Source organism: Alligator sinensis, unplaced genomic scaffold (genome assembly GCF_000455745.1).
Source record: "Alligator sinensis unplaced genomic scaffold, ASM45574v1 scaffold12_2, whole genome shotgun sequence".
Classification (NCBI taxonomy): Eukaryota; Metazoa; Chordata; order Crocodylia; family Alligatoridae; genus Alligator; species Alligator sinensis.
The window spans coordinates 40,063-55,179 of NW_005842756.1; the positions used below are offsets into that span (position 1 = coordinate 40,063).

General features: G+C 43.8%; 1 protein-coding gene across 1 annotated transcript in view; it reads left to right on the forward strand.

Annotated features, from left to right (window-relative positions):
• Positions 1–15,117, forward strand: part of LOC102388471 (exocyst complex component 6B) — a 177,306-nt gene that overhangs the window by 30,364 nt on the left and 131,825 nt on the right. Inside the window, exon 12 of the mRNA XM_025216643.1 lies at positions 3,884–3,913. Within this exon, the coding sequence (XP_025072428.1) occupies positions 3,884–3,913 (30 nt within the window). The remainder of the gene's footprint in view (positions 1–3,883; positions 3,914–15,117) is intronic.

Below are 15,117 nucleotides of genomic sequence, written 5' to 3' on the forward strand. Positions count from 1 at the left end.
TCCCCCCCCCGGTCCCTGTTCTTGTAAGGCTTGGCAGACTTTCGCAGATTGATCCTATAATTTGTGTGTCTCTAACTATATTGTATTCAGCTAATAAAACTTCAGTTATGTTCCCTAGAGAAACCCCAGGTCTACCTATAGCATTGTACAACATAGAAATTTATAAAACAGCCTATTGAAGCAGTGTGAAAGCAAGTAGCAGAAAAGGTTTGACAGGCAATGGAAACAGAAATAAGGAAGACTAACTATGAAACATTAGCATATAGAAGAAGATATTTATGGCACTGTGGTGGAAGAGCAGCACTTGTTGCCTCTGGGTTGCTGGTTTGAATCCAACCCTGGTCATTAGTAGTGTAAGACTTTTGATACAGGATGAGTGGCTGTTGCATTGGGTGAAGTCTCGGTCCTGTTTCCAAAACCCATGGTTTGTTCACTTAGCAATCTAAGACGCAAAGGATGGACGGGTCCATGCAGAGTGAGCTGTCCTCTTGTTCCTCGAAATGGCCCCTGCAAACCAGAGTTGAGGCACTTAATCAGGACAACTCCCCATCACTCCCACCCATCCTGTTTCTTTTCTCTGGATACATAATTATGTCATTTTCCAAGACTGTTGATCACGGCTACTCTTTTCACTCAAAATAGTTTGTAGAGGATATTTTATTTTCTTTAACTCACAAAAGTTCACTAGAGGAAGATCTGTCAAGCTCACAAGATCCTTAAATAGCAAGAAACGGGTTAAATGATACACACTAAAGCAGCATTATGTGTTTGTCTCAAAACTTCACCAGCCAAAATGTTAGGGCTAGTTATGGGCTTCTTCCAATGATGACTATGACCAGCAAGCAAAATGCTTAGCCTGCCTAAGCCTATGGCTTTTTTCATGGCCATGCTAGTTATAGAAAGCTGGTCCGTCCCATAATAAATCTCTGAGACCAAAGCCTTGAGCCTGAGAAGGTGTGCTTAATTTAATATATGTAACATAGTCCTCTCTCTTCTTTAATGGGGCAGTAGCAGAGGTCTTTAGGGTTAAGGCTTTCAGCTTCTGGTCGGGTAGATCAAATCTCCTTGAAGGATCCAAGTGCCTCGAGGTAGAATTTCCCCTGGAGGGAAAAGAAAAACTCGGATAGTAACTTTGCACGATGCGCAGGGTAAATTAGGATTTCAGTTGGATTCTGGCTTCGCTCCTTGCTTTTGAGTGCCGGAGAGCTGTGCTTTTACAGTAGTTGTAAGCGAGCTCCAATATTGACCCAAACTATCACCGTATTTTCTTTATACCACATACCTCCTAATAACACACGCACCTTGTTTGGGGGAAGGGAGAAGGAAGATTTCCCCCGCCCCAGACTTTTTATAGCTGCATGGGGCAGAGCTTGATCTTCAGCTCACTCGACCTCCCTTTCCTGTTCAGGTAAAACCTTTTAGTTTGAACTTTTTCCCAGCTGAATTGTTTGCTTTCCCCCGAGCAGGAAAGAGGCAGGGCTTGCTGAAGATGAGGTTTTGTCCCTGCTCCAGTTCAGCTGTGGAAGTGTTAAAATGACGGCTACTGCCGAAGATGGGACGCCGTCCCTTTTGTGGGGTAGGGAATAGGGACGCGCGGGAGAGGAAAAGCAGCAGCAGCTTTGTGACAGCGTCTTCATGCTTCTACTCTGGGCAGAAAAGCATCGGCTTCCTTACTTAAGACATGCATCCCCGTTTGTGAAGATACGTTTTTGGGGAAGACATGTATCCCCGTTTGGGGAGAGACGTTTTTGGGGAAAGGTGCATGTGGTATGCGAGGAAATACAGTCGTAGTTAATACAACTGGACATGCTTGGAGACGCAGGAGGCTTCCAGACATTCGAAACATGTTTCCTTCCTTTCTCCTTCCCAGGAGAAAAGCTGAACCTCCGTGGGGCTGAGAGGATGGCTGCCGGTAGCAGTTCTGAATATCCATCAGGGCAAAGAGGGCCTGAAACGAGGGTAGTTTATTTGTGGGGAAAATAGCAGTTTTTTGTTCACTTTTAGATCCTTGAATTTTTTCTTTTCGTTTCTCTCTCAACAGTTAACACTCTTTTGGCTTTACATGTGGGCTTGATGGCCAGGGTGGACGGGGCTGTTTTGAGGAGGTCTGTGCGGTTCTTCCTAACTTGCTGCTCATTTGGGAAGATGGCAAATTTAGGGCTGCATATTGGATCCAGAACGCCAGCATACCTCCAGCACATGTTTCAGGGTGAAGAGTTCACGGTTAAACAAATGGGACTGTAGCACTACGCTGCTGCACAAACCTTTCTTGGTGGTTTACAGCCACAATTAAAAAATGGTCCGTTAAGTGCTCACGGCATTTCAAAACAAATAGCGTGTTATTGGAGAGGAAAGCACGGCAGACCCGAGGCCCTGTGGCCTTCTCCTTTCTGAATTAGCAAGTGCAATTTGCTGTCCCGTTATTAAAACGCGGCACGCTCTCCTGCTTTGCCAGCCGAGACGAAGAACTTGAATGCATCAGAAAGGAAAGGGGCTCTTCCTTGCTCTTCGGCGGGTGAAGGGCCGTGGTTGGGATAGAGTAATAATTGGCGCACGAGGGCTGGAAGGGAGCGAATGAAACGGCCTTTTGTCCACGATGGCTGCTTGTTGTTTCTAGTTCTCGTTGGACAAGTTAATGTAAATTGCATTGACAAGGCTACTCCAAACACGGTGATTTGTTGACTTTAAGCTTTTCAAAGATGGAGAGCTGTGTCAACACCTACCGTGAACTGTCAGGTTAACAAAGCAAGGATGTTGTTTTGGGAAGGGGGAGGGGGGAGCGAAAGCTGGAGCGGGGGAAGAGTTGGGGAAAGGGGTGTGTTTTTGTTTTTATTTTAGGTTTCCTTTAATCCTCTGTTAGTCTTGTATCCTGATAACCTTCTCTGGAAGGTAATCCGGGGAGGTCGAGAGGTTACGGTGACCTGGGAAGGGGAAGTAATCTTTTAGCGGCTGGGCAAACCAGAACCTCTCCCGTCTCGAGCATGAACTCCTTGCAAAGGGAGATTTTTCCTTTGTGCTCGGTTTTTTGCCAGATGGCAGACACAGATTTCAGCTGGAACTGTGTAAACTCCAAGGATTCGTTCCTTGGAACGGTTTGCCCAGTGCCTTATTAACTGTATTGACGTCTCTTCAATGCTGCAAATAAGCACAGTGACCCTGACGGCTCATGTATTTGTGAGCAAGCTTTAAAAGAAATGTTGGGATTTTTTTTTTTTCCTTTTTAAAGAAAACACCGACCCGTGTTGAGTCTTTAGTAGGTGAAACATTGCTTCCATGACATGTTAAAAGAAGGAAAATGGTGCAGAGCTTTACAGTCACCAGGGTGTTTGCTGCTTGGGTCAGGAAGCCTAGCTTTATTTTAATAGGGAAAGGAGAAGGTTATCATCAGGCAGGAAAGTAGAACACCATGTCTACCATCTCAGTAAGCTGCAACTCGGTATTTAGATTTCCAAATACCAGTATGCCATTAAATAAGCACCAGAAAATTTAAGTCTCAAAGTGCGTCTGTGAGGCTGGTAAGCATTGCATCTATTTTACAGATGGGGAAACCAAGGCAGATAGGCCGTGACTGTCGTGATTGCATAGTATGTTAACCTCACTGCCCAGAATAGAAGTCTGATCTTCTGGTACCTTGCCCTGGGCTGACCTGACAAGTCCTTCTTGACTTCCCACAGGGAAAAGGGAGAGTCCTTTTAAATGATTGTGTCCACCTACTTAAATGCACTGTTGAGTTCTTGAGCAGCACGTGACGGTCTTGTTTAAAGAGTAAGCTTTATCGGTGCTAACCAGTGTGCTACTGAACTCCTCTCTCCTCCCTACCTTTCGCACTGTTCCTTTGCTCTCTTACGCTTCTGATTTGAATTCCCTGTGTTGTCCTCTGTAGGGGGATGTAGATGCCCATTCTACAATGTCGGTGAGTATGACTGTGTGTTGTATGCCTTCGGTATGCTCTGCTCGCAGTTTAAATATTAGAGGGTTATTTGAACCAGAAAAGGTCTTTATTCTGGGAAGGGAGGAAGCAATAGGGAAGAAAGCTGAACCCGAACGTCTCGGAAAAGACGTTTAACCCCTTTGACTCTGGTAGAACTTACAGCCTTTCCTCCACCAGTTTCCAAAAGTAAAAGAAAAGTAAATAGAGCATCCAGGGGTGCTGTGGAAAAGCAGGCTTCCCAACAGACAAGGTGCTGTCTGTTAAGGATGTGAAGCATTGATGCAGTATCCTTTTTATAAAGAGCAACTTTAGAGCTATCACCCATGAAATCTAGTCCATCAGCATCCCTTACCTTTTTTCCAAAGCCATAGCAAACCTTCTAGCCAAGGCGTATCAGCTACAGTTTGCTCCAAAGCCCATCCGCACGGCTTGGAGTTGGCATGTACTGGGAGGCTGGCTGTCAGCTCCTTTGGCTCAGAGCAAAAGGCCAAGTTTTGTCCTGGTTGGTGCCAGTTCCCTGTACTGCCCAAGGGGCAGGGTTGTCGTACTACATGCAAGCACATTTTGAACTGTTGAGCTAATAACAATAATAATCTTCTTTTCAATCGTGCCTCTTATTCCCGTGCATCCTTAAGTGCTGTATAAATTATATGGTGCCACTGAAAGGTGACCACCCCTGGGGTGCACCTATTACCTGCTCCCTTCCACAGTAATGGTGATTGGCAGCATCTGGCCAAAGAAACTGGGACAAATTCCTGTTGTTAGGGAAAGCACCAAGGGGTTTTGACAGTCTGCTCAGAGCAGACGGGGCCTTAGTTAAGATCTTTTGAAAGAGCCTCTCCTGCATACCCTGCAAACAGCATATTGCTCAAACTCTTCTCCCTTTTGGGGATGACAGGCTGAGTTAGCGCTGCTGGGATTTGAACCTGAGGTTCCCTCTGCCAGTTCCAAATCTGATGCTTTAGACCATTCAGCCTTCTCCTCTGGCTGTATTGCGGGAATAGTTTCTCAGTGAGTAGTGCAAGTTCTTGATGTTACTATCACGCTATTTGGATTAAGGCAATTAGTCCAAAGAAAGCAAAGCGGACCTTGCGGACCTGCATTCTGGTTCAATGAATGCCTCTAATTGTTGTCATTTATGCTTGTTTTCATGTTCAGTAGAAAAGCTGCAGCATTTTCATGGATAGATCACAAACAAAGTACACTCTAGCTACCTTGTTTTTTCTACTCCAGTGTCTGCAAGCCAAGGCACGTGTTAACAAGTGCACCTCATTTCTGTAGACTCAATTCTGCTCTACTGGTGCGAGATAGTAAATGTTAATCTGTAGTATTTAACTCGGCTTCTAAGCTTCTGCATTTAACCCATGCTCCTTATTAAAGCTGCCTCTGGGGCTGTTTCAGTAGTATTGACATTTTCACGATGCAGTCGTGTGTGCATATTCCTTTTCCTGGAAACTGAGCATAGCGCTGTCTTCGGTGCGTACAGGCTTCAGACACCTGGGGGTTTCTAAGTCAACATCGAGGTCTCAAATCAATGCCAGCTTCTGAAAAGAAAGCGGTTTGTTAAAGCAATTTGAGGCTCGACTCCATCAAAGCTATGGCTCGGCTCCTGGTCCCAGTCACTCCCCCTTGGCGCTGGCAGGGAGTGCGAGTGCTGGGAAGCTGCATGCTCTGCCTTTTGCAGGACAGGGGGGCCTCGCATTAACAGCCCCCTTCCCGGGATCGGGGACGTTGTCCTCCCGTGTATTTGGACTCTCCCGGGTGATTATCCTCAGGACACCACGAAGGACACAAGTATAAAAAGAAGCCTAGCTTCTGAGTCTTCACAACTTTCACAATCCAGAAGCCAGATGTACCTTTTTAGTGTGTTTTTTTGTTTTTAATTGAATCCAGTGCCTAGACATGGAGTCGGCTTCCTATGGAGAGGGGTGCATTTGTTTCATTAGTCTAAATCGGTGAAAAATAATCTCCATAGGTTCCCTGGAAAGTGTGAGCAGTGAAATAATCCCTTTTTATGGCGGGACTTTCCCAAGTGTCTTTTTTTTAAACTGCCACAGATTTTATTTTCATTTTAATCCTTTTTTTGTCCCCTACATCTTTTGAACAAATTGGTCAAGTGGATCACACTGCATTTTTTTTTTTATTCATTTTTTTTTTCTTAAATGAAATCTGATACTATGAAGTTGCTTCGCTACAAGGGTGCTGTAACCAGATTTAAAGTGTAATAGTGGTAATATTTGTGGTCCAGCCCCCCCCCCCCCCCCCCCCATTAGAAATGTTTTTCTTGCCCATTGGGGGTGGAGGGGAAAAAAGCATGTCTTAACCTAGTTACCAACTAGGTTATATGATGGTTTTTATAACGTGTTTGTGCAACTGATAACAATGGAAAAAGGAGAATATAATTTGTGACTTAATTTACTGAAAATGGGACTAAGGGCTGTTTGTGAAATCTCTGCTGTGTTCATAGCACTTCTCTGCTGGGCCTAATCTTATTCTTATTGACTTATAATGGTACAGCGCCAGTCCCATAGGAGCTTGGACAAACCGCCCCGCAAACCCAGCCGGCTCTAGACGGAAGAGACCGAGGCGGTGAACAGGGACAGGATTGCTTGCATGCACATGCCGTCCCGGGCTGCCTTCCTTGTGCTGGTTTGATGCCTGTGCCTTACTTCCCTGTGCTTTTGGGAGAGTATTCAAAACCCAAAACCTTGACAAGCATGAAGGGCAGCAGAGATGTTATTGCTTGGTGCGCATTGCTGACTGGTGAGGAGCCTGACCTCTGGTTAACCCAGGGGAGGGTTGGTTAACTAGAGGTTGGGTAAGCTGAGTTATCTTGTAATTACATGGCTTTTTGTGTGCTTTCAACACTCTGAAAAGTAATTGAAGCCAACATGCCCTGTGTCATAAATCCTTTAAACCAGCATGTGCCTACTCACCTAGGTGTTGCTTCTATTCCTTCGGTTACATTGGCATGCTTGGCTTTAGGTTGGCTCTGCAGGCTTGGATTTAGAGAAATTATAACGCGCTTAAACCTTTGCAATAGGAAAAAAAAAAAAAAAAAAAAAAAGCAGTTGCGTGGAGCGTTGAAATTGGCACTAGAAAGCCCATCAGTAAAGGTAAGGATTCAAACCTGTCTGCACCAGAGCTCCAGCAGGCACCTTCCAGGAGCCCTATTAGACGCTAAAGCATGTTTTCCCTTTAGGCTCAAGTACAATAGACTTTGCAATTATGTGCTTTTCCTTCATTTCGATCTTGTAAGTCTCCTCTTTAACTTGTGACTGTGAAAAGGAATGCTGATTAACGCCGCGTCTGCTTCAAAGGCCCCTCGCTGCCTTGCTTAATGTAACCGCAAGAGCAGACCCACCTGCCTTCAAGGAAGGAGCAAAAATCTTCAAATGCGACGGATTTACCTTTGCTTCTTCTGGAATCCCTTTTCAGAGTATTGCGAGTTGCAGCTGCACTGGAAATGCTATGAGCTTCTGCTATTTTTAAGTTGAATTCTTTTCAACGGCAGTCTGATTGCTCGAATACAATGCTAGTTAGCTCTACAGCAATGACTACAATTAACCATAAAGCATCATCATTGTGTATGGCATTTCCTAAAAATTCCATTCTTCAGACAACGTACAGTCTCGATAGGCCATAATAACATCAATAGAGGCAAATGCAAAGCCTTTAAATACAGGTCCTTATAGATTTAGCTCCAGTCTCAAGATTAAAGACCTTTAATCATGGTGTTTTGTAAGTGGCAACACAGAACCGGTGTGTTATCAAACACCGGGCTAAATCCCTTTGCTAATGACAGTAGCTGTCTCTTGCTTTCCCATCTAACCCTTAGATGTTTTAAGATGGGTTTGAATTTGTGTGTTGGGCATTGCAACAAATGCAAAATGAGCCAACATGCGCGCTTGTCGTACTGGTCGCTGTTCCTTTATAATCAAGTCCCCTGACATCCGTCAGATGGGATTGGAAATGATATCGGGGGTTTTTTCTGCTAGCTCACCAGTCTGAGTCACTTCTACATTAATGACTGGAGTCCAGGTCATAGGCCCGTTTCCAGGAGCCTGTGGTTCTCCACTCAGATGTGTTTGGTAGTCTCAGCAAACAGTCTGTAAACCTGAATAAATAGCAAAGTTGAACTAGTCACATTAACAGCAGCAATGCATGAGGAAACTTTTGGTGCCACCACTTATGCTTTTATATGTATAAAAGTCTGCTGTGTGGGTTGGGTACACAGTATGGTTCTCAAATACTGTCAGTCTTTCACCTTGTGCTTAATGCATAGATTTTGTTTAAGATCCTATAATAAAGATGTTGCAATTTTGTATAATCTATTCATGCTGGTTTCTTGGGGCAAAGCATCTGCCAATTAAGGTAATAAGGGTACTTTTTAAAAAATAAACATGGCTCTAGCTCTTTGAGTATACGTTAGGAAAAAAAATCTGCATTTAATCAACTTTTTGTTTCCAATATGGCAGCTGCTTTATATTTAATGGAAAATCGGCCTCTTCCCAATGGAAAGAATGCTATTCCCAAAGCGAATAACAGAAGGAAATAAAAGCCACAAAAGAGCAGCATGAAAATGTCATCTTTTTTTTTTTTTTTTTTTTTTCCAAGTCCCCGTTTTGGAATAATGCTCACTGATAATTGGTGGGCAGCAGGTCTGATTTGTTTCAGATAATTTTGAAAGTCTTGCCCTGTGCACTTCAAGAACGAGAGGGCATCTAGTTGAGCGTGGAAAGACTTTTCCTCTCCAAAGTATTTTTCTGTAGCGTCAAACCCGATCTGAAGGAGAATTAGGGATGGCTCATACTTGTAAACAAAACTCACTTTTCATTCGAGATGCTCTTCAGTCGGAGGTGGCAGAAGACCCCAGCGGTTGGACCGCCAAGTTTCTCCATCGTTCCTTAGCGTCTTTTATCCCAGGATTTCAAAGTATTTTGCAAGCATGAATGAATTTTTTTCTCATCCTGCTCAGTGGGGAGAGGTCAAGTATCATGAGGATATAATATAAATGGCAGGAAGAATGTAACGGCTGTCACATGTCAAGCCTACACAAGTCTGTGGTCGATGGGGATTGAACTCCCTTTTTCTTGAGTTCCTGATGTGCGCCCAATCCACGGTAACTCGGTCTTCTGCCAGTTGTACCCTTGTTTGAAACTATATTAACCTGTGTTGTCAACTGTTCTTAAAGATTTTTTATTTTTTGTATAAAAACTCAGTGCTATGGAAAAGTGGGAAACAGATGGCTCAGAAAACAGAAATCTCTTCTTTCCCCACAGTCCAGTTAATTGTCAATACCACTTTCCCTCGTATTACCACTGCAGTGGGGCTCCGATTTCTTCCAGATACATCACTTGGAGAAGAAGGTCGTTTCATTGCCATGGCTCAGCTAAGACTTCCAGTAAGAGTCGGTCCGTGCCACTTGTGATGAGATCTCTTCCTGTAGAGGCAGGGCTGGACATGGGCACTGGTGAACCAGGTGGCCGCCCGAAGCCCAGACAAAAAGGGGGCCCGAAAATGGTAATTTTTAATAATGAGAATAATATCATCATCATCATCATCATCATCTCTGGTGAAGGGGGTTTGCCCTGGGCCTCCAGGAGTCTAGGTATGGTGCTGTGTAGAAGGTGGGAGTTGCCTCAGAAAGCAGGTGTTGTGCCTTAAGTTTTCAATCCATCCACCCCTATTTAAGCAATTAAATTGAAGTCCTTTGATTCAGCCTTTAGAACATCTAACAGTATCAAAGATGAAGAAATGCAGAAAATCATAGTCTTTTGTCCAGCTTTGTGGTTCTGTACCTAAATCACTACTTACTTCCATCTGCCATTCCCTTTCTCCTCAATTCTTGAGGTTCTCTGTTTTTCACTGAGAAGGCTTTGTTGGGCCTCCCTTCTGGATCCATGTGCATCACTGGAGTCCTGTGCCCAGCTGTGGACCCCCCACTACACGAAGGATGTGGACACATTGGAGAGAGTCCAGCGGAGGGCAATGAAAATGGTTGGGGGGCTGGGGGACATGTCTCGTGTCATGAGAGGCTGAGGGAAATGGGCTGATTGAGTCTGCAGAAGAGAAGACCGAGGGGGATTGAATAGCAGCCTTCACCTCCCTGCAGGGAGGCTGCAAAGAGGATGGAGCTGGGCTGGTCTCAGTGGGGAGCAGATGACAGGACAAGGAGCAATGGGCTCAAGCTGCAGCAAGGGAAGTTGAGGTTAGATATTAATTTAGAGTATAGGCACTTTGGATGTGCAGTTTCATTACAGGGCAGAATGACATAGTGTATTTGGAAATTAGGTGTACTGAATATATAATGATTGAGAACAGGCAGGTAGCAAAGACCAAACTGTCATTTCTCATAATACAACAACACATGGACCATTAATGAAAACGCCACGGCAGTGAATTCAAAACTGGTAAAGGGAATAGGTAATGGGTTGAATTTTCTGCCACAAGGTATTGCTGGAAGTGTAGAATTGGAAAGGGGTTCTCTAGTCTCATAAATGAGAATAAAGGTAAGTTTCATTTGCTAGGACGGCCACTTCCTCGTGTTTCAAAGCGTGCCATTTAACACACATTTGGAAGGACCAGGTTACTCCGTGATTGTCTGCTGTGGAGTTTTTGGCATCTTTTGCTGACGTGCTTGCTATTTGTCACCACAGGAGACCAGGTACTAGCTGGGCCACTCACTATACGTGCTCAGTGGATTCATGGTATACGGGTTTTCAAAAAATGATTAATAACAAAACAAAACGGATTCTGGACCTAGATCTGTATGAAGGACCATGCGCTGTAAGAGGCAAATGACACGGCTTTTGGAAAATATGCATTTGCACTGTGTATTTGTCTAGGCAGCCTTAAAAGCTTTTAATCTACAACTTGTAGCAAAATACTGAACTGGCTACCTGCAGAGAAATAACTGTGTCTATGTACATATTTATATATAAATCTGGAATGCTTTGAAGAAATGGTGCTTTGGTTATTTGTGACATTCACAGTCCAGAGCACTTCCCTCCCCTTCTTTCTTTTATTTTCCACTTTTTCTTGATGTAGCACAACAAATGCAAGGAAGAAAACCCCCATAAATCCTCTCTGTTTGCCCTTGCTAGATCCTGGATCCTCTCCTGTAGATCCATAATCATTATGGAGAAACTCTGGCTGCTCTTAGAGAATTTGAATCTCTAGTTCATACTGGATTTGTTGGGTCCCTTTTATTCCTATGTTGTGCAGTGGGGAAGTTTTCCAAGAGTCGGTGCATTTTTCTGATTAAGAAATTGTGCCTCTTTCTTTCGTTGTGCTCTTGCTCAAACCTATTGGCCAAGGTCTGGATAGCACTGAAAATCTGCTGGTCCTCCTTTCAGCCTGTTTTTTGTGTGTTATAATCTGGTTCCTGACACAATGTCCACTGCGATTGCACCTTGATTCTGGAAATGCAGCTTCTCCTTTCATTTGATCTAAAATATATCCTGAATTAGTTGGTATTGGACATTCTCCAGGATTAATCAAATAACTTGAGTTTTCCCACAAGAGCTGTGAGGGTTGATATCTGGGATGGCTGTGTATTTGTTTCGTTTGCTATGTTTTGCTACTTGGGGGTAACGGAAGTATTTGCTATTTTTTGTTTCACTTGTTTAGAAGCTTCTTGCCTTGGCCAGAAGTGTTTGCCATTTGCTGCCTCATCACAGTATGTGAGACCATACAATTTCACTTTCTGCTTGGCGTAGACAATAAGTCATGGCAAATGTTAACCTCCAAAGCGGCAACATCCCCTTCATCTTTTATACGCCTTGTGGGAGTCAGTTAAAGGTGGGCTTTCATTGGCTTTTAGCACATCTCTGAAAGCAATTACACAGTCCAAGGACATTGGCCTACCGTATGATATAGGTATCCAGCCCTTGGTCTGCTTTTTGAGACGCAGAAGACATGCAAACTTGAGGTGAGTGAGTTTCTGAAATGCCCCTACTCTGAAATTGTGCTAGCCAACACTCTTTTTATGGTTCCTTGTGCTTACTAACATACTGTATTTGCTCAAACAAGATGAGTTCCCCCTGCCCCAGTTGGAATGGGGGGGCGGAGCCCCTCATCTTATCACATACAAGGGAATCTCACTAAATACATTCCGTCATTAAACTGGTGCCAAAAGCAGCATGTGCTCAGTAATAGAAACCAATGATGAAGATGATTAAATGCAGCCAACACTGAGCATGGCTATTAAACACATGGCCCACACTGGGCAAACATGCTGACCTCTTGCGTGCTAAGATCAATTGTAGTCCCTCGCTCAGGCGATTTGAATTTCCCTGCTGGCTTTGTCATCTTTTTGGATTCACAATCCTAAACATCTACTAATAAAATTCAATCTGTCCTTATCAGTTTAATTGCTAATGGGAACCTACCACAAGAATAAGTCAGTGTATCCCATCTGAATAAGACATATGGTAGCACCTACTAAGTACAGTCTCCCTCACTGGCAGCTGTTTTTCAAGTCATGGTGAGCCACAGCATTGCACACGGTTCCCCCAGAATCCCTCTCCATCCCAGGACTTGTGACAAGAACACCCAGTTCCAGTCATGAATAGGAGCTAATTAGTACATGCATCCTTTGTGGGGGGGGGGAGGTCTGGAGTACACCCACATACTGAGCAGTGCTGAGCTGTGGGGTCACCATGGCTTTGAAATGCTGTTGACTCGGGTGGGGTCCAGCCCAGTGAACTATGTGGTAAACCAGAAGCCTTTGGCTTTTGACTAATATCATGCATCGTTTGTGCTACGTATAAGTAGGTGCCAAAGTGCTGCTCAAAAATCTGTTTCTGGAGTACCTGTGCTAAAACTTGCAGCAGTTTCAAAAAAAGGTAACATGCATCAATTCTGGATAAACTAAGTGCATGGGTATTGTATGCAGATTGTTACAGCCATGTTTCAATTTCAAGGCTATTGTTTTCAAATTTGCTCCTTGCTTCCATGTGCTCAGGGAGAGCAGGGTGTGACGGTATGGAGAGGAGGAAGGAGCTGCCAGGGGGAAAAAAGTTGGCGGGAAGCAGAAAGCAACTCTCCAGATTTTTTTTTTTTCTGCTGCAGCAAGGGGAGGGGGATAAATTCAAAGCAAACTTCCAATAATTAGATTCTGTATCTGCAAAATTATAACATTCATAAATTTTCTATATATAGAATTGTAGTCATTAGGGGGGTCATCTTCTTTTTGAGTAAATGTGGTAATTACTGGGGTAGGAATAGAGAAGATGCTACAGTTTGAGAACTGTGTTTTTATAGACCCATGCTGTATATTGACTAGAGCAAAGGTGATTAGCAGAAATGAGGAGGTTCCATAGCCACAGGTGATGAGGCCTTGTTCCAGACTAGTAACCAGTGGAAGCAACCACCCTTTTCTTTTGCAGCCAGGACCCTCATCTCTCTCATCATATCTACATTGTAGGAAGGGAGGAAATACCACAAGTAGCCAGAACCCGAACCAACATCGAATGGAAGAGTTTTGAGCACAAGGTGACATCTTGTTAGGAATAAACGAGGGCTTTCAGAGGCTTGTGCGTTCTGCATTGTGATGTGGTGCCACGTATGTTATAACTGAGATCATTGACACCAGGGTGACATCACAGATTCCAGCGAGGAGTCGCCAGTTGTGCCCAGAGCCCTAAATTCATTTCATAATGTTATTTAAAGGTAGTGGTTTATTTGAGTTGTTACTATTTCTCCTGGACTTCTGTAAATCTGGGCACCAGAATACCAGTAACCTCATCATGGCCATAAAATGCGATGGACCTAACAGGGTGTCCAGATTAAGTGGTAACTATTAACCCAACAGGAGTTGCTCTGTGTTCACAGCCCTCATGGTGTATAAACACTGTCCATCACTAGCTTTAATTTAATGGCTAGAAAGCTTCCTCCTCTTATCCTTGGCAGATTTCGAAACCACATAAACTTCACCGGTGTAGTTCATAATTTTGTGCCAGTCCTTCTCCTCATCCAAGTCTGTACTCAACACACTGGTTTCAGTGTTTGGGCTTGTGTGATCGTTTCACATAGATCCAGATCAAATACAGGACTTGACTCAGTACGAAGTCAAGAAGTGCCCATTAATCTTCCCGCTTGATGAAGTCGCACATCAGTCATCTCACCCTCTTGAGTTCCTGCTCGGTCATGTATAATGAAGAGAGACATGTCTTAACCCAGAGCACATTCCCCTCCTGAAACCAGCTAACCACGCTGCAATTTTTTTTCCACAATGTAAATAATTTTGAAAGAAAACATTTTTCCCTTTTTCAGTAAAAACACCACAAAACAAACCTTCAGCCATGTAAATGGAATTAATGTTCTAAGGCAAAAGAAATGCCGATGTGTCTACAAGCAACTTTTATATTTGTAAATGCACTTGTGTGTGCTGTGATGTAATTGGTGAGGTTGCGTGGGAGGATTTATAGACATTTGTGGACTTCAAGGCTTCACCATTCCCAGCATGCTGTTGACCTTTATCTAAAATTAGGGCATTTTTATGCTCGGGCATTAAGAGTGAAACCAAATATTTTGGGGCATGACTTCTCAGTGTCATTGTACAGTTGTGATCCCAGTTTTTTTTATATATAACCGCATTGGGTGTGAAGCTGTTGATTGCTTGTCCTACTCGGCACTGGACGTTTGTTCATGCAATTGCTTGATTCACACACAGCTGTAGGAAGTGCATGTGTTCGTTAGGGGCACAATTTATATGCCTAATGCTAGTAAATGGAAATTAAATTTTCCTGAAATGGATTTTAAAAGGTCATGGCCAAGTAGTCCTCTTTTTCCAGGCCTTTTGGCTGCCTAGACATGTGGGTGGGGGGCCGTTTTGATTAGAGCAGTTCCCAGACAGCCGCTGTAATTAAAACAGCTCACTGTCACGTGTATTAAGCCCCCGTGCATTTCAAAATGGCTGCGAGGCGCTTTATCTAAAGTTCATTCAGCGAGGTTTAGATAAAGCGCCCGTCCTTTTTGGAGAGGGGGCGGGGCTTAATACACGTGACAGTGAAGCGCTGCTGATACTTTCGAATTAGAACGCGACATGTTCTAATTAGTACATTAACGAGCACATCTTAAGGCAGCCTTTGTCTGTAGGGTGTTGATCACCAATCTTAGATTGGTCATGTGAAAGTTATACTTGTCCAAAAATAGCCTTTTTATATTTTAGCATTGCATGA